Source organism: Oreochromis aureus, linkage group 3 (genome assembly GCF_013358895.1).
Source record: "Oreochromis aureus strain Israel breed Guangdong linkage group 3, ZZ_aureus, whole genome shotgun sequence".
Classification (NCBI taxonomy): domain Eukaryota; kingdom Metazoa; phylum Chordata; class Actinopteri; order Cichliformes; family Cichlidae; genus Oreochromis; species Oreochromis aureus.
This window is the reverse complement of record NC_052944.1, coordinates 120254474-120272149: the sequence shown is the minus strand read 5'-3', so window position 1 is coordinate 120272149 and position 17676 is coordinate 120254474. Positions and strand designations below refer to the sequence as shown.

General features: G+C 41.7%; 2 protein-coding genes across 2 annotated transcripts; both read right to left on the bottom strand.

Moving 5' to 3' along the window:
* Positions 1 to 2138: 2138 nt before the first annotated feature.
* LOC116317804 (interferon-inducible GTPase 5-like) lies at positions 2139 to 10115 on the bottom strand. Its single transcript, XM_031736677.2, has 3 exons — positions 10085 to 10115; positions 4129 to 4688; positions 2139 to 3165 (listed from the first exon to the last, which is right to left on the bottom strand). The coding sequence occupies exons 2-3, from the start codon at positions 4679 to 4681 to the stop codon at positions 2543 to 2545; spliced, it is 1176 nt and encodes a 391-aa protein (XP_031592537.1). The 5' UTR covers positions 4682 to 4688; positions 10085 to 10115; the 3' UTR covers positions 2139 to 2542.
* A 3995-nt stretch (positions 10116 to 14110) lies between these two features.
* Positions 14111 to 15898, bottom strand: LOC120437976. Its single transcript, XM_039608469.1, has 3 exons — positions 15862 to 15898; positions 15385 to 15456; positions 14111 to 15257 (listed from the first exon to the last, which is right to left on the bottom strand). The coding sequence occupies exon 3, from the start codon at positions 15164 to 15166 to the stop codon at positions 14408 to 14410; it is 759 nt and encodes a 252-aa protein (XP_039464403.1). The 5' UTR covers positions 15167 to 15257; positions 15385 to 15456; positions 15862 to 15898; the 3' UTR covers positions 14111 to 14407.
* Between the last annotated feature and the right edge of the window lie 1778 nt (positions 15899 to 17676).

The following is a 17676-nucleotide window of genomic DNA, read 5'->3' as shown; positions in this document are numbered from 1 at the left end:
AGATTCATGGATGTTCACTAATTTCCTCAAGGTAATACTGTGTCCAACACCAACACTGACTACTGGTGAATAACTCTCCTTGTTTAAAAATGTTTAATTTAAAACACTTCTTAAATAGTGACATTAATGGTAAAATGTTTATCAAGAACAATTTATTTATAAAAGCAGGAATAACGTTGATAAACATTTGGATTCATATCTGTATTATTTGTGTTGTAGTTCCTCACTGTGACCACTGGAGGGCAGTGAACTCTCATCAGTTTTAGTTTTATTTCAGTTTTATTTTTTTATTTGTCATAAAATAAAAAACAGGGTCAACATTGCAATGAAATGTATTGCAATGTTATCATAATCTACAGTCAACAGGACAAAAACACCACAGAGCAGTTTCTGCTCTACACACCTCTGTTCAAACACTCTGCATTAAAAGTATTTATTATGCTGTAAGCTACCGTATGATAACAAAAAGAGTTTAATCACAAAGTAAATCAAACAAAAGAAGTTCAGATGATGATAGCTGTGTCCCAAAACCTAGGCAGCATCCTTCGAAGGACTCGGCCTTCGCGGTCGACGTCCTACTTTGGAAAAACGTCCTACTGTAAGTAGTTTATGCACATTTCTGCTGTCACAGAGTAATTCCAGCACAAATTTAAGTAGGTATGACAGTTTGCCACTTAACTTTGCCCATCAGAGTATACTTGTAGCTCATATTCATAAAGCCAGGACGGTTTGCCACTTCATTTTACCCGTTAAAGTATGGTTGTAGGTCACATTCACAGAGGTAGGACGGTTCGCTACTTAATTTCGTGTTGTGCGCATGCGCAGAAACAACGGGTAGGTTGTTTTGTCAGGTAGGATGGATTCCCAGAACACCGGGTCCTTCAAAGACCGAGAAGGCCTGAAGTGCGAGGCTGTGAAATGGGACAGTCTAGCCTTCAGATTTGCGTCACCAGCTGTCTCGGACTCTCAGTGGAGTTTAATAATCTCGGCCGTCTGCTCCTTGCTATCTAAAATATAACAGGACACTGCTGTAATTTCCCGTCCATCTCACACTTCTGTTTAATCAGGTTTAATCAGGAACTCACCCGAGGGAGTAATAAAGTTTTATTTAATCTAATCTAATAACTTTGATCTCAGCCAAACCGATTTACTCACGAACAAATGAAACACAGAAAAAAGCCGAACAAAAACATTTTTAAGTTATCCAAGTGACGTATATATCATGTTTAACCTGGGTAGCGACAGACCGCAGTGGTCTGAAAATGATAAAGCCGCTGCTCTTGCCGGTTCGAGTGACCTTTGACCCCCTGGTCAGCTATCGAGCGGGTGCATAACAGGCGTCTCCAAAAACGTACGCCACGAAGGACACACCCGACCCATCCTTCAAATGTGGGGAAATGAAGGACACATTTGTCGGCTGCATTCGGAGGAGTCTACGAATTGGGACAGCCTTCGTTGTGTCGCTATGACGTAATTGGCCTACAAATGGAGCCTCAGGAGGATGCAGCCTACGTTTTGGGACACAGCTGATGTTTCAGGAGTAACTATCACATCACCTGATCTGTAAAAACTGATGAAATCACCAAGTCAGACAAAGGGTTAGAAAAAAAAGTCAGTAGGTCTTCTAGCAGGTTTTATCTGAATAATAACATCACATTTGTTCCTGTATTGATGTGATGATGAGAAGAAATGAGACCTGCTGAGGCCTCTGATACATTTATCAGCTATAGTAGGATAATGGCTCAAATATGCAGCTGCAGCATGATTTGGTTTCAGTGTATTTATATTTAATGATTTAAAACAGGATCGGACATTCATTAGTGCCCTCACTGCTACACAAAACACTGATTACACAAGACAACACAACACACGAACTATACACGCCATGCTAAAGGTCAAAAATTTCTCATCTCTCAAAATTCCATATAGATATCGTGCTGTCTTTCCCGCTGCCGTCACTACCAAAACTTTTCCCTCTTCCGAAACACCAAATCCCACATCTTGCCAGTTTTTTAAAATTTTTCCACCAATAGGAAAGAGGTGTCTTTATTCTTTCTTTACTATTTTAGCGCTGCCCTTACAAAATGCTTTTTTTTAAAAAAAAACATTTGTTGCCGCACTAAACGTGAAAATAGTATTCAGAAAAAAACATTGCTTATATATTTTTTTTATCATAACTCTGGAGTTAGTGGCCTGTCATTAAAATGTAAAAAATTGGTGTGCATTCTGAAGTCCAAACTTCCAACACAGACTCAGTGTGGCTGCAGCTTGTTGCTCTGTCAGCTTAAATCGGGCCATGGCCTGAACCATTTGTTTAAGGTTGAAGGGGGTAACACTATGAAATATATTCAGTTTTAGAATTTATATTTAATTTGTAATCTTATTTTAATAAACAACACTGTTATATACAAAACTGGGGTGGCAAGTGATCGTTTTATGGTGGCACATGCCACCCTTGTAGATCTGCCCCTGATTTAAACTAATTTAATTTGTATGCTTTTAAGTTTCATCATCTTTAATGTTCAGTTTCACACTGATGTGTTCAGACTAAAGCTTTTTCAAACACCTTCTGAGCATCTTCAGCGAGTCCTGTTAGGATCAAATTCAGAATTTTGTAGGTTGTGGTGAAAGAGAGACCCATTGATACTGGGATTCCAATAAATGGAATTAATCTGGATGCTTCCTCTGCTGCAATTAATGCAGCTACAGACCCAAGTTGGGTCACAACCTTCAGTAGGAGCTCTCCAGTTATTTCTACTGCAGCCAGTTGTGAAATGATAACAGCACACAGATCAGTGTATGGCACACCTGTTCTGGCAGAAAGTCTCTTCAGAGACGGCATATCGAGACCAAACGCATGAACAAAATGTGTGACAGCACCAACCAGCAAAGCAGCATCAACAGCAATAGAAAGACCAGGAAGTGGAACAGCTGCTCCAGCTGCAGATCCAAGAGCGTAGTATTTTATTTTGGACTTCAGAGTTTTTTTCTTCTTGATGATGATCTCTGGGTTGAAGTTGGGCATGACAAACAGCAGAGCATCTCTCTTGTTTTTAGGAAGGTCTCTCTGTAAGGCCTGCTGCAAAAGAGAGAAGTCATACAGGTGGAGCTCAAAGCTGGACACCAGGAAGACCTGCGGAGACTCGATGCCTAATCTTCTGAGTCCTGGCACAGAAGAAACGCACATTAGGTTTATGTATTAAAAAAAAAATGCACATAATATGAAGACCGATATTAAAAAAAAAAAAAAGCTAGGGATGGGAATTTAACTTGTTAATTGCAATTGATTAATTTGAAAAAAAAAAAAACATGTTAAAAAAATTAACTAATTTAATCACACTTTGCACTCCAAGCAAAGAACAACTTTTGTCATTGCATGATTTCTTGGTATACCAATTACACTGATGCACACATCAGAGCTACAAAGAATGAGAAGAAAGTGCATTGCTAGGACTGATTGGAGGCAAATTTCATTTCAAAAGACTACCCGACACAAGCTTTGATAAAAGCTTGGTTTTGTGCAAACTGTGCAAAAAAAAAGTTTGCATACCACCGAAGCACCTCAACCTTACGGTACCATCTACATGCAAAACATGTTGCAGTGAGCACAGAAACTGTGGGAGCTGTTAGTGCTAGCAGTCCCAGTACCAACAAAAGGTGTCGGCAGCCCAAACTTGATGAAATGACTGGCTTCAGGACCAAAATTAGTAAGTCAACATCGGACAAACGTAAAAATTCTCTCGCCAGAGATATTATTTTTGTTTCTCTGTTTTGAATTGAAAAAGCAGATGAAGATGGATGGATGGATGTTTTGAATTGAAATGCAGTTTAAATTCTTTTTTCCCCATAAATTAAAAGCTTAAGTTTACAATATTCATGTCCATGTCTATTATTTGATTCTGTCACCCACTAAAACCCTTTTAAATTACAAAAAACATTTGTGCTTTGGAACAAATTTTCTTATGCGATTCAATGTAATAAATTGAGATTAATTAATTACAAAGCACTTTTTAATCAAGTCACACCCCTAAAAAACAAAAACAACACCACATCATTTAAAACTTGGTTCTGAATATGTTTAAAAAGTGAATCCAGATCCACCTCAGCTGTAAATGATCAGACACTCACTGTGAACACAGTCGTCTCTGATTTTTGTAAGAGTCCTCTCTGCACTGAAGTCTCTCTGTCCCCTCTCTCCTCTTATATCGTTGTCAACCTTTGAGCGAACAAAGTAGAACTTTTTCTTCATCCTCTGAATCCCCTTTGCGAGTTTCACGTCATTTTCTCTGAAGCGAGTGTCTGAGATGATGATGAAGAAGTCAAACTTCTCAAATCCAACAAGTTTCAGATACTTATCAGCTGGAAACTTGGTGGTGCCGATTCCAGGAAGATCCCATAAAGTAACATTGGGATAGTCTGGATGGGGGTACGGTGCAGGCTCTAAGGTTGTTTCTGTAACACCAGTGGGAGCAGCTCCCTCGTCATCATTGGACAGCCCTCTGAGGGCATTAACAAAGCTGGATTTACCAGAACCAGATTCTCCTGTGATGACGATATCTAGTGGAATATTATTTTGTTGTTCTAAATGTTGTTGAATCAGTGCAGCTGCTGCAGCATTGTTGTTGTTTTCCAGTGCTTCTCTAACTCCAGGAATTTCTTCTGGATGTGAATCATCCCCCATGCTGATCCTTAAACAGAAGAAGAAAAATTGAAGTTTTGTCAGGTTATCTTCAACTAAAGAATATGTTTATAGAGTATCTACTCCTATGTAAAGTTATCATAAAGTCAAATAATGTGTCAGATTTAACAGATTAATATTCATGAGTTTTGTTTATATTTTGGGGGGAGAATAAAACTGTCAGACTGTGTAAGTATTAAGCTCTGAATTCTTAGTGAGTAATCATCAGGAGTGAGTGTCCTGACTTACACTTTAATATAAACAGAGAGGAAAAGAAACCATTGTTTCAACTGAATTCAGATGAGGGGTGGGTTTAAAAAAAAAAAATTCTGATTATTCGAGCTAAAATAGATTTTTAAAGTGATTAATTAAATCCTGAATCAATTTTTAAATATAAATGTACTTTGCCAGAAACGACAGAATCTCAGGTTAAAGGTTCACGGACACTGATGTCTTACAGATTCTGAAGCTGCAGGTTTTGTCACTTTCCCACCAAAACTGACTGAACCAGCACCAAAAGAAGATTGAAACGTGAAACTACGGTTCATGTTTGAAAAACATCGTCATGAATTCACTCTTGCATTTGCTGTTTTGCTTCCACCACAATAAAATCTCACTTCCTGCACAGCTCTCTCTCTCTCAGTGTACTTCAAGAGCAGTTTCCCATCTCAAATGTCTGTTTTCTGCATTATTCGCAGGCCTATTACAGACCAGTCTTTGTTTTTTAAATGACCTCCAACAAGAAAGCCTCATTTCTCTTGTTCAATATCAAAGAAATGTATCTTTTTAAAATGGTGCCAAACTGCAAACCTTTTAGCCGTCCCTAATCAAACCTCAGTAACTTTGCTCTGCTTCACTTCAGCAGCATCAGGTCGTGTTCACATGTTGATTCATGGTTTTCTTCAGTTTTGACCTAGTGCCGAATATTTTTAAGGTTATCCTATAAAAAGCCAGGCCAGGAAAATCTGCTTCATGTTTTTCTGTTTTCCCCTCAGTTACTTTGACACAAAGGCCTCTGCTGTGATGCTGATGAAGTCTCACAAGCGTCAGTACTGATAAATGATCAGAATTACAATATTTCTGACTGTCTGAGGCAAAATTGAAACAAGTCTAATCATTTTAATCTGAATCTAATTGATTATAGAAATTGATACCCAGCTCTAATTCAGACCTGTGGACCAGTATGATCCTCCTGCCAGAAAACAAAGAGACTTTAATCAATAATCTCAGATATCAGTAATATTTCTTCTACTTTTTAATAGTGTATATTTTCTCCTATATTGCCTGGTGTTATTGATAGGTTATATACTACATTATTTGTTTATTAGTGGCTAGTCTACTCTGCTGCTCTAACAATGTGAATTTCCCAACTCTGGGACTAACAAAAGCTAATTTTAATGGAGTCCATCACAGCTGTCTGATGTTTCTTGCTCAGTTCATATTTTTATATTGTTTTTATTTTTTTATGTTTAAATTCAAAGTCAAGAATCGCAGTAGTGACCATTGTATCATTATTGTTTGCACAGATGTTTACCATAGAGAAGTCATATTAGCCTTGAAAGGTTTAAAACAAAAATACTATCAAGGTGCCAGAATTGACAGCTTCATATGTATATGAAATCTACAGACCAAAAGTGTATGGTCACTGGTGCTGAATACCGAAAGATACAAAGGTAACACGCGCACAACCTCCTTTTGTCCAGACACTGTACAGTCCTGCTATCCTACCAGAGCAGCTGGGACTGATTTGGTGATCAGTGCTGCTGTTTCAGTAGACAGCTCTGACCGGAGGAGAGTGCTGTACCAGGAACAAGTCAGCTGTAAAGCTGCACAGAGCGATCTCAGGAAAAAGCTGCTAAATAACACTAAAACAGTGTGTTAGTGTGGGTCCTTAGTGTCACAGTGGTGCTGAAACAAAGGCGCAGGAAAACAGACACGTGAACACTGCAGCCAGTGGAAGTATTGTAACAATGCAGAGATTGCCACCATGCGCTGGGAGCAGGCGGCGGTACATCAACATCAGCTCCAGTAGCTACAGGAACGGGCCACGCACCAGATGAGCATGTTGGAGAACATGGTCACTCACTAGGCTACCACCGTCATTAACCCCATCCTCGGCGGTGATACTCTACAGGATGAAGGAGGGGGATACCCCCAGGTATTCCTGGATGTCTTCCAGGCCACGATGGAAGCACGCTGGTAGCCTGAAGATGAATAGATTCTGTGGCTACTGCCTCTGCCGTCTAGGAAAGCCTAGACAGCAGCCCTCAGTTTGCCTGTGGTGTTGAGGGGCCATTTTGATGACGTTAGCTGGCAATTAAGGACCACCAGGGCCTCGTGCCTGAGGACTTAAGCTGATGCTTCAGGGAGGGCCGAATAGGACCAGAGGATCAGCCCTTCGTCTACACCAGGCAGCTAAGCAATGTCGAGGGTAGGTGTCCACAGCATGGCCACACAAAGGGGGAGGCTCAGCTGCTGGATCTGATCCTCAAGGAGTTTGCAGATGGGAGTGGGTCCACAGCACAGTGAGCCTTGACATTGCTGTGTTACTGACAAAGAAGCACCTGGTAGTGTAGCGCCACAGTTAGCGGTAGAATGTCGGCTCCGGGCCCCAAGGAGGAGGAGGAGGCTCCTTCGCTGCACTACCGCTTCGCCAGTAGCGAAGCTGCTGTCTTCTCACAGGTTCCAGCAACTAAGGGAGCTGCTCCCAACTCACAGGGAACTGCACAAATGCTGAGACAGGAGTGCCGGAGTTGGGCTGGACCAGGACACCGGCATTAGGAGTGCCCATTGACAGAGGTTTAGCAGGTGTTCTGACTTGCCGACCATCTGACACCATCCCCCGGTCCAGAATGGACCTACTGCATGCTAGTAAGATGCCAAGGATATACTCGCCAGTTAGATGGGCCTGACCCATCACATAATTCTGGGGACAGGTTTAATAACGTGCTGGAACAGTGTGCGGGGATGCGTTCACAACCTTCAGGGCGTGTACCGTCAGTGCTGCACTCAGTGGTGACCCGAGGTTGTCCAATGCTGACTCAGGGGAGGAGGAGACAGAAGGGGCTCCTTGTGAGGCCCCGCCTCCATGGGAGATTTCCCACTAAAGCAGTCTCATGAAACTCATGAAACGCTCAGCTTGTGACCGACTGATTAAAATTTAGGGTGACAAGGTGCATCCTGACAAAGCACTGACCTAGCTACATTTCATAATTATCAGAGATAAGTTGTATCGAGTGTGTCGTGATACTCACACAGAAGAACACCCCCAGTTGTTAGTGTCAAAAGGCCACCAGGAAATGATTTTCCAGGCATATAGGATGATAAATATATGACAAAACTCTGGAGTACAATGACCAGATTTTATTTGCTGGACATCTGGGTGAATGTGCGTTGATAGCGTGCATCCTGCTTGGACTGGCAGCTGGTTAACCAGCTGGCCATTCCAAAAGCACTGTGCCAAAGACATTCTAATCTTGAAAGTAGAGATAGTGTCTGTCTCCTGAATCCAAACTGGAAGCTGGTTCCACAGAAGAGGGGCCTGAAAACTGAAGGCTCTGCCTCTCATTCTACTTTTAAATACTCTAGGAACAGCAAGTAGGCCTGCAGAGCGAGAGCGAAGTGCTCTAATAGGTGATATGGTACTACAAGGTCATTAAGATAAGATGGGGCCTGATTATTTAAGACCTTGTATGTGAGGAGCAGGATTTTAATTTAATTAAATTCTGGATTAAATTAAATTTCTGGATTTAACAGGGAGCCAATGAAGGGAAGCCAATATAGGAGAAATGATTAGCTAAGACAGCTGGGTCAAGAAATTAAGTAATGGTTTAACTATTTGTTTATGTTATCTCTCTCTGTCTCCTGATTTAAAATTTTTAGTATAAATTGTTGTACTGATAATCTCAAAATTGTGTGCTGTAGTTCACTGTGACCACTGGAAGGCAGTGATCATCACACTCTACAGTCAGCATCACACAAACATTAAACCTGCTGATGTACCTGTGCTGAGACTCTGTGTTTTGATTTATTTTCTTCTACAGAAACAGCACTGCACCTCCTTTGGCCTCATCTCAATTTAAATTGCTTAATTCTCATCTTTATTTGTGAGATGTATACACATTCACAGCTTAACCACAGACCAAAAGACAATTTTTAAGAAGTGAAATTTCTCTGTCAACAAACTGACAGAAAATAATAAAATCTAACAATAAACTGAGTAATTCTCCAACAATGATCATTGATCCTACAATCAATCTGTTTGATTAGCTCTGTCTCACTGTATTCTGATGATTGTCTCTGTTTCAATAAAGTCTGTTCAGCATGTGAAATATCTTTGTATCATGTGTAAAAGCTCGGTGCGTGTCAAGAGAATCTGAAGAAGTGAGAGAAGAGAGCAGCTCAGCAGGATCACTACATGACTTCATTTAGCAGAAACTTCACTGTGTGGACATCACGAGTTTCCCTTTCATTATTCTCTGTGTCAGGGTAACAGGACAGCTAAAGAATGATTCACAGGTACCAGCCCCAGAAACACCGCCCCGAGGCAGCCACCACCCTGAAAGGAAGAGCAGCCAATCACCGATACTCATGAGCATGACAGAACTCTGTATTACTGGAGCTGTTAATGTATGTTTTACTGATATTTTACTTTTTATTAACATGAGTATTATCATCAGTGGGTTAAGGTGAGGCCTTGACTAGTAGAACGTCATGTTGGTGTATGGCAACACATGAGCCAACATCAGACTCCGAGCGCTACGATGCTAAAGATCAGAAGATCCAGTGTGACATGTGTCTTTAAATAATATTCTAACCCAGATGTGAAGAATATAATTTTAATTTGAAGTACAAATAAAACCTAAAAATTATGATTTATGATAAAAGTCGAAATCTTGTTGCTTAATCTGAAAAAAGATGATTCGTTTTTATTTCATGAAAATCCAAAAGTGACTCATGTCAGACTTCTTTTGGTTACTAAAGAATTATCAAAATTAAGTATGTTTAAAGTAAAACCCTGCATTAGGCAGATCAGGTTCTTGTTTTCAGATTATGAAGCTATAATATATTAATGTTAAACATACATATGCATATAAAAAAAATGTCATTCTCTGTTCATCTGCATCTGCTGCACTGAAACTGGCTCATTAGCAGACTGTGTGATGATGAAGTAACATCCAAAGCTAAAACAGGAAGTTTCCCTGAAAGAGTCAGATAAAGATTTTATTTTGTCCATATAAGGTCACATCAAGCAGACGGGGCAGGAACCTCACCTGTATAATTATTAAAAAGTACCAGATTCATAAGAAAATAGATTTTCTGTGACCTATCTTAAAAAATAGAAATGGTGACCAGAGGAAAAAAGTGACTTTAGCTTAATTCAAGAGATAAATTAAAAGAACTTACACTGGATTCCTGCTGAGGCTGAAAGTGAAGAGAGCAGCAAACTGCAGGTAGTCAGAAACAATGTGATCAGTGGCAGTTTGGCTTTGAGCTTTTGTGGTTAGTCACAGGAAATACTTGCACCCAAGATAACAACAAATGAACCAATCGGCAAGTCTTCAGTTAGATATGTAAACACAGCTGATTTACAAGAAGTCGTGTTTTCACAGCAGAACTCAGTGTACTGTACAGTGGAGTGAAAGAATGTTTTCCTTTTTTCCCCTCTTGTCACAATTTAATGTTTCAGATTATCACACAAATTTAAATATTAGAAAAAATATAACACAAGCAAACACAAAATTATGTTTCTAAATGAAGGTGTTTCAGTCATGAATCGCTGTGCAGCAGGCCGGAGATTGGACCCAAAAGCAGACTCAAGGAAGCAGCTCAAATGCTCAAACAGAGCTTTATTGCTGGAAAAACTGGTAAATTCTGAGGATCATTCACACAGGAAAACAAAGGGAGAGTGACACAGCTATAAGGGAGATCGCAACAACGAGCGCAGGAAGACACAGACACTAAAAAGCAATAATAAGGGAAGTGCGGCCACACGGGGATCAAAGCTGACATGAATTACCTAGACGCCACAGTGGAAGCAAAACAAGACATGCTGAACATGGAAACAACCTTCACAATAAAACAGGAAATGGAGGGAGAGGGAAAAGGGAGACAAAGACATAAGGGGAAATCTGATAAACAAAAGCTCAACAGACTAACCAAGGCAATGGGGTTCTTCGGGTGGCGCTGTCACTCGGTGTTCGCTTTCTCTGCGGTAGAGTATCACTTCCTGTTCCAACACACAGTGGTGTTTTTCCGTATCTGCATAGCAATGTAATTAAAAACTTTTAGATAACTTCTGTTTTCATAGTGTAATCTTCACACCCTGGCAGACTGAGAAAAATTGCTGCCACACCGCCCCCTCAGCCTGTGCTTCGAGGTTTCTGGTAGTTAGAATGACTCGGGGGTGTTGATTCATTTAAACTAACATAATCATCGTGCTGCAACCAGGTTTCTGTAAGGCAGAGTAAATCGATTTGTTGATCAATTATTAAGTCATGTACTAACAGAGACTTGGAGGAGAGAGACCTAATATTTAATAATCCACATTTCATTGTTTTACTCTTTGGTTCAGATGTGGATTCTGTATTGTTCTTTCTTTGTGATTTTTTATGTTTAAGTTGTTTATTGCTGGTTTTTAGTTTGTTTTCTGTCCGTTTGGGAGCTGACACAGTCTCAATGGAGATGGGTTTTGGGGGTAGCAGGAGGAGAGAAGCTGCAGAGAGGCGTGTAAGACTGCAACTCTGCTTCCTGGTCCCAACTCTGGATAGTCATATTTTGGGGGTTTAATAAATTGGTCCATATCTCTAGAAATGAGAGCTGCTCCATCCAAAGTGGGATGGATGCCGTCTCTCCTAACAAGACCAGGTTTCCTCCAGAAGGTTTGCCAATTATCTATGAAGCCCACATCGTTTCTGGGACACCACTCAGACAGCCAGCAATTTAAGGAGAACATGCGGCTAAACATGTCACTCCTGGTCTGATTGGGAGGGACCAGAGAAAACTACAGAGTCCCACATTGTTTTGGCAAAGTTACACACCGATTCAATATTGATTTTAGTGACCTCCGATTGGCGTAACCGGGTGTCATTACTGCCGACGTGAATTATGATCTTACTGTATTTACGTTTACCCTTAGCCAGCAGTTTTAAATTTCCTTCAATGTCGCCTGCTCTGGCCCCTGGAAGACAATTGACTATGGTTGCCGGTGTCTCTAGCTTCACATGTCTGAGAACAGAATCACCAATTACCAGAGTTTGACCCCGGCGGTGTGTCGCCGAGTGGGGAAAAAGCAGTTGAACACATGAACAGGTTGGTGGTGTACCTGGGGCTTCTGTTTAGGACTATGCTTCCTCCTCACCGTCACCCAGCCGCCCTCTTTCCCCAGCTGCTTGGGGTCTGCCGGGGAACAGCTAGCGGGGCCTACGCTATCTTCGGCTGCACCAGCTACAGGGGCCTGGCTAGCTACGGGTGAATGAAGATCAATCAAGATCTGCACAAATTGACAGAAACACTGAAGCAGCTCCACATTTTATTCTTATTGTCATGTATGTCCTATTTATCAGGTGACAGAGGCAGCTCTGCCATGTTGTAGCTCGGACAGAGGTGATGAGGCGAGGTCACAGGTGACTGACTGATGATGTGGTGCTATAGATTAACTAGTATTTATTATCATGACAGTTGTTAGGCTGCTGATGTAAATTGATTCATTAGTGTATATTTGACAAAGAATCTGAATTGACATGTCTCACTTTTTATATGGCACGAATCAATGTGGTATTTTATCAGGTGGCAACATGTCCTAGTGCAGTCAGAGGGGAGGAGCCAGGGCCAAAGGTGAGGCACATCAAGCACATAATAATAATTTTAATCTGAGGATAAACTCATGGGCAAACTCCCATGCACCCTCTTTATCCTCTCGAGGATACTTGAGGATGCATGGGAGTTTGCCCAACCAGTCTACATGTGTTTTGTGGACTTGGAGAAGGCATTCGACCGTGTCCCTCGGGGTGTCCTGTGGGAGGTGTTACGGGAGTATGGGGTGTCTGGCCCATTGGGTGAGGTGTTCCGGGCATGTCCCACCGGGAGGAGGCCCCGGGGCAGACCCAGGACGCGCTGGAGAGATTATATCTCTCGGCTGGCCTGGGAACGCCTTGGTGTTCCCCCGGATGAGCTGGAGGAGGTGGCTGGGGAGAGGGAGGTCTGGGCTTCTCTGCTTAGGCTGCTCCCCCCGCGACCCGACTTCGGATAAAGCGGATGAGGATGGATGGATGGATGGATCTGAGGATAAAACGCATGTACTGAGGCTGAAAGAAGCTTCAGTGCTCTCAGAAGACTAAAAAGATGGCTTTAAAAATAAGTTTAAACAATGCTGCTGTATGTCCACCAGGAGAGACTGGACAGTATAGATGTAAAACAAATATGCCAGCATGTCTGAGCAAATCTGAGCCATGAAGATTTAAGGCGGCTCTGAAGGCAAAGCAGGTCTGAGCCTGTGTTAGCAAGCTGTACTTAATAAAGTGGCAGCAAGGACTCAGTCAGTAATGATCAGAGCCAGCAGGGGGCGCACAGAGAGGTGAGGCGCTGTAAGAGAAGCAGGCTGACATCAGACTGGTTATATTCCATCATCTATACCTGAAATAATAAACAGGCACACAGCCAGAGGTTCAGCTCTCTGTTTTGCTGCAGGGTCCCTTTGTTCTTCACATATGCGTGTCGAGCTGAGTGTAAATCCCGAGGCTGAGCGGCCTTTGTACACACACACACACTTCTAAGCAGGGCAAAGCTATCAGCACAAGCAAGAAGTAAGGAAAAATCCAGGCAGCCGGCCTGTGTCTGTCCAACCAGTCAGAGAGCTCTTTACATGCCAAGTGTGGCTAATTTGCATTGCAGCAGGATTTTTGAAATAAAGTTGCTAATCTAGCTGCTAATCCAAATGTTAATCCCTGAGCTAATCTGTGATCAACAGGAAAGGGATTGAAATGAGGACTGGATTCGCCATTTTAAAAAACATTTTAAGAACCAGTTTTTTAACATGGAATTCAAAAATGAATTTACAAATGCCAAATTTATTCTACAATTCATTATTTAATCACAGAATTCTTTATTTCGATGCGCATGGTCCTCCATAAATTTCATATATACAATATTGTTTTTAATGAGCAGCTGCAGGTTTTCATCCTGTTCTTCTTCACTTCACAACATCATCTTCACATTTTAATGTTTTACAATAACAAAAGATCATAAATAATTACAGAGTCTGTGGGTGTGAAAATATAGATGTACAACTTGTAGACTTGTATTACTTCTATGTTTGGAACGTGACGCAGTTCAGAGTCTGAGTTAGAAAGTTGTGGCTCGTAACTTATTGTTCTACCCAAGTACGGATCTAAAAGCCCAACATAAGATCAAAATATTACATAATACATAACATACATAAATAATCTATATACGTCATGTCAATGATCTGTGTGTGTGCTGGTTGAAGGTCAGACATCAGTATCACGTCACCTGTGAGCAGCGAGCAGAGAACAGGTGAGTCTGTTTATATTAATAACCTCCACAGATGTTAGCAGGTTATGATCAGATTATGAGCTGGAACTAAATGATGATTCAAGTCCATTCATCATAAATCTGAGCCTCAAATATAGAAAAATTACTTTTATCATTTTATCTTCATCTTTACACTAAAATGTCCACAAACATGTCTAACACAATCAGCATTTATCATCATCTGAAAGCTTCAGGTGAACATTTCATCCAGCTGTTGTCGATGGTGCAGGCATACTGCTCCTGAAGATACTTCCTGTCAAATTTCTGTCCAGTAGAGTGATCACAGAGACAACCAGAGAAGTGAAGAGTGGCTTTAAACCTGGAGGAGAGGAGCACCAGAGACAGAGCCAAGGTCACCACAGAGAACGGGACGCTTTCATATTCCCGTCCTGGGAGGTTGAACGGGATGACGATGCGGTTCCTTCTTGGTGGTCCGTGTTTAGCTGAGAGAGACTCAAAGCTTTTCCACACTCCATCACCATCTGGTGAAAGGGGGCTAACCGTGATGTTTGGGACCATCTGTGCTCCAGCTTTCTTCAGTGAGTTCCAGTGATCTGGCAGGTTCACAGGTCGATGTTTGTCATCAGGAATGGTACAGCTTTCTTTATCATTGCAGTGAAAAACTCTGTGCTGAGGCCTCAGTTTTCCTGTAGCGATACCGTATGCTAAACCAGAAGTGACACAGTTCCAGGGAGAATACAGGAGCACGTCAGTGATGGTGGGCAGAGGCAGGTAACAGCTGGCTGGGATCATGAAGTCTCTGATTGAACTATGAGCCATAAAGGTGATGTGAACATCATCACTGTGGTTCTTCTTCTCCTCCTCATCAATGTGTTTCTTCAGGAAGTCAAACATGTCTGTGAGTTTGCTGAAGGTGTCAGATTCTGAGTTTTTTCTCAGCCACTGCAGGACGACTTCATCTGTGCAGCTTCTCATTGCCAGCTTTGTCAGTCTTTGTCAGCCATCACAGCTGCTCAGTCTGTCTGCTCTGTAGTGTTTAAATATGCGTAACCTCTGAAACAATTTGCTGAAACAGGAATTATAGAAAAAACATTTTAAGCATGGCAAACATTAAATCTGTCCACAGATGGATCCTGAAACAAAACACAGAGAAAATCTTCTCGTTTCATTTCACTCCTTGCTTCCAGACTTACTCCAGTTCCTCGTTTCTGTCCATCTCCTCAGAGGAAGTTCGACTGTCTTTAACGTTGTCCTTCAGGTGCTTCCTGTGGTCAATAATCGGCAGCATGTGGGTCAGATCTCAGGTACATAAATACAGACTCTTGGCTTATCTTCGGTATTTTGAAAAGCTTGCAGTAAAATTGATTTGAGTTCAGTTAAAGATTATTTTGTTGCTGGGAAACAAACACTCTTTGCACACCTGTGTCCTCAAACTGAAAGAAGAAGAACGTTCCTGCATCATAGACGTCGTTTATTTGTCTGATTTAAACCTGAATAAAATCCTAACAACAACTAGCTGCTGTTTGCATTCATGCTTCATGCTTGGTTGGTTAAAAACTGTTGATGACATTTATACCATAATGTATGAATGTGGAGTTATGGACCAGCCTGCTCATCATGTGGACAAACTAACAAAAGAACATTTCAGAAAGACATAAACGTCAGCTTACCTGCTCCAAAACGTCCACTCTGACCCTGTGCAGCCTGTGGAATAGAATAGAATAGAATAGACCTTTAGTCGTTTAGCCACCATGCTGCAGGTCTCTGATTGGCTGACTAAACAAGCTGTATGGTATGAAAGTACCTGAACAGACACCAAATGAAAGAAAAACTTGAGCGGGGATTCCCTAAATGTGAAAACAAAAGTAAAAACATGACTCAGAGTTTCAGTACAAAGAGCTCAGCGGGACCTCAGAGCCGCGGTCACATTCATGAACACAAAGTCGGGCCTCTACACCAACGTGACCGTATGGATTACATCTGCACATCACTGGTGGATTTAATAGCCCTTCCCACAGCCACAGGTGTCAGTGGCTCCAACTTTAGGGCCCACACCTTTGTGATTAACCCACAGCTGTTTGCTTCATCTTTTTTCTGTTTCATGTGGTTCTTTGTTTTCTGCTTTGGCTGTGAGAAACAGATTTTTTGTTATAAAAACATTATATACAGATGCTGCTATAAGTTTGTTTACAACCTCTCTCTCCCACAGCGTGTCTGTGTCCTGTCTTCCTCACCCAACCGCCAGCTGGTCGCAGCAGATGGCCCCGCCCCTCACTGAGCCTGGTTCTGTTGGAGGTTTCTTCCTGTTAAAAGGGAGTTTTTCCTTCCCACTGTCGCCAAAGGTCTTGCTCACAGGGGGTCATATGATTGTTGGGTTTTTCTCTGTATGTATTACTGTAGGGTCTACCATACAGTATAAAGCACCCGTTGTGATTTGATGCTGTAGAAATAAAATTAAATTACATCTTTATTCTTTCTTTTCTTTAATATTATTAAAAAAATTAAAACAAAGATGACGCAGTCAGCCATGTTCTCCATGTCCTGTTTTATTAGGAGCAATAAAAAAGCTGAGGCGTCGCCCTGAAGCCTGACCTTTGTGTTCATGTATTCTGTCATGGTCCTGGGTTGGTGTTTTTGGTTTTTGTACTTTTACTTGTGACATTGTTATGTATTATGACTGTTGTGTTTTGGTTTCCTAGGGTTTAGTGTGTGCTCCCTCTGTTTGGTGTTCCTGTCTGTGGATCCCCTCCAGTGTAGTCAAGTCTCTGTGTTTAGCCCAAGTCTCTGAGTCTGTGTCTTTGCGTGTGCATATTTTTCCTCTTTTACTTTGAAGGTCCGTGTTCACTTTACGTTTCCTGTCCCATCATGTCTGATTACTCCCAGCTGTGCCCTCCTTCTGTGTCTCATTCCCTCGTTATCCTTCTGTGTATTTAAACCTTGTGTCTGCCTCTGTTATTTGCTGGTTCGTCAGCGTATCTCCCTCTGTTGTCTCTGGGTGTCTCTCCATGTTTCACTGCATCTCCGTGTGTGTCTCTAGGTTTTAGGTTTGTTATCTATGCTTGGTTTTCCCAGTTTAGGTTTTACTCAGTTCTGCTTTTTGCCACTCTCGCCTTTGTTGTTTGAGCACGCTCCTTCAATAAAGCTCCCTCATTCAGTAATGTCTGCATCCTGGGTCCTTTAATAATTTACACACTGCTTGGCGCACAATCTGTGACAGGAACAGCTGTAAATGATTTGCAGGTCTGTGTGTCTGCTTCATGAGTCAAAAACCTTTGTGTGTCTTCGGTTCATAGCACCTCTGTGAGCAGCCACAGCTCAAGTTGATGTTCGAGTCACGTCAGGACACAGAGGTCATGACCTATTACCACCAACAGATATCACTGGAGCTAAAACCTGAGTCAGTTCTCTAACCTGGAACAGCAGGCAGAGCCACTTTCTTACCTGAGCACATTTTCATTTATGTCACGTGTCTGTGAGACTTTGGA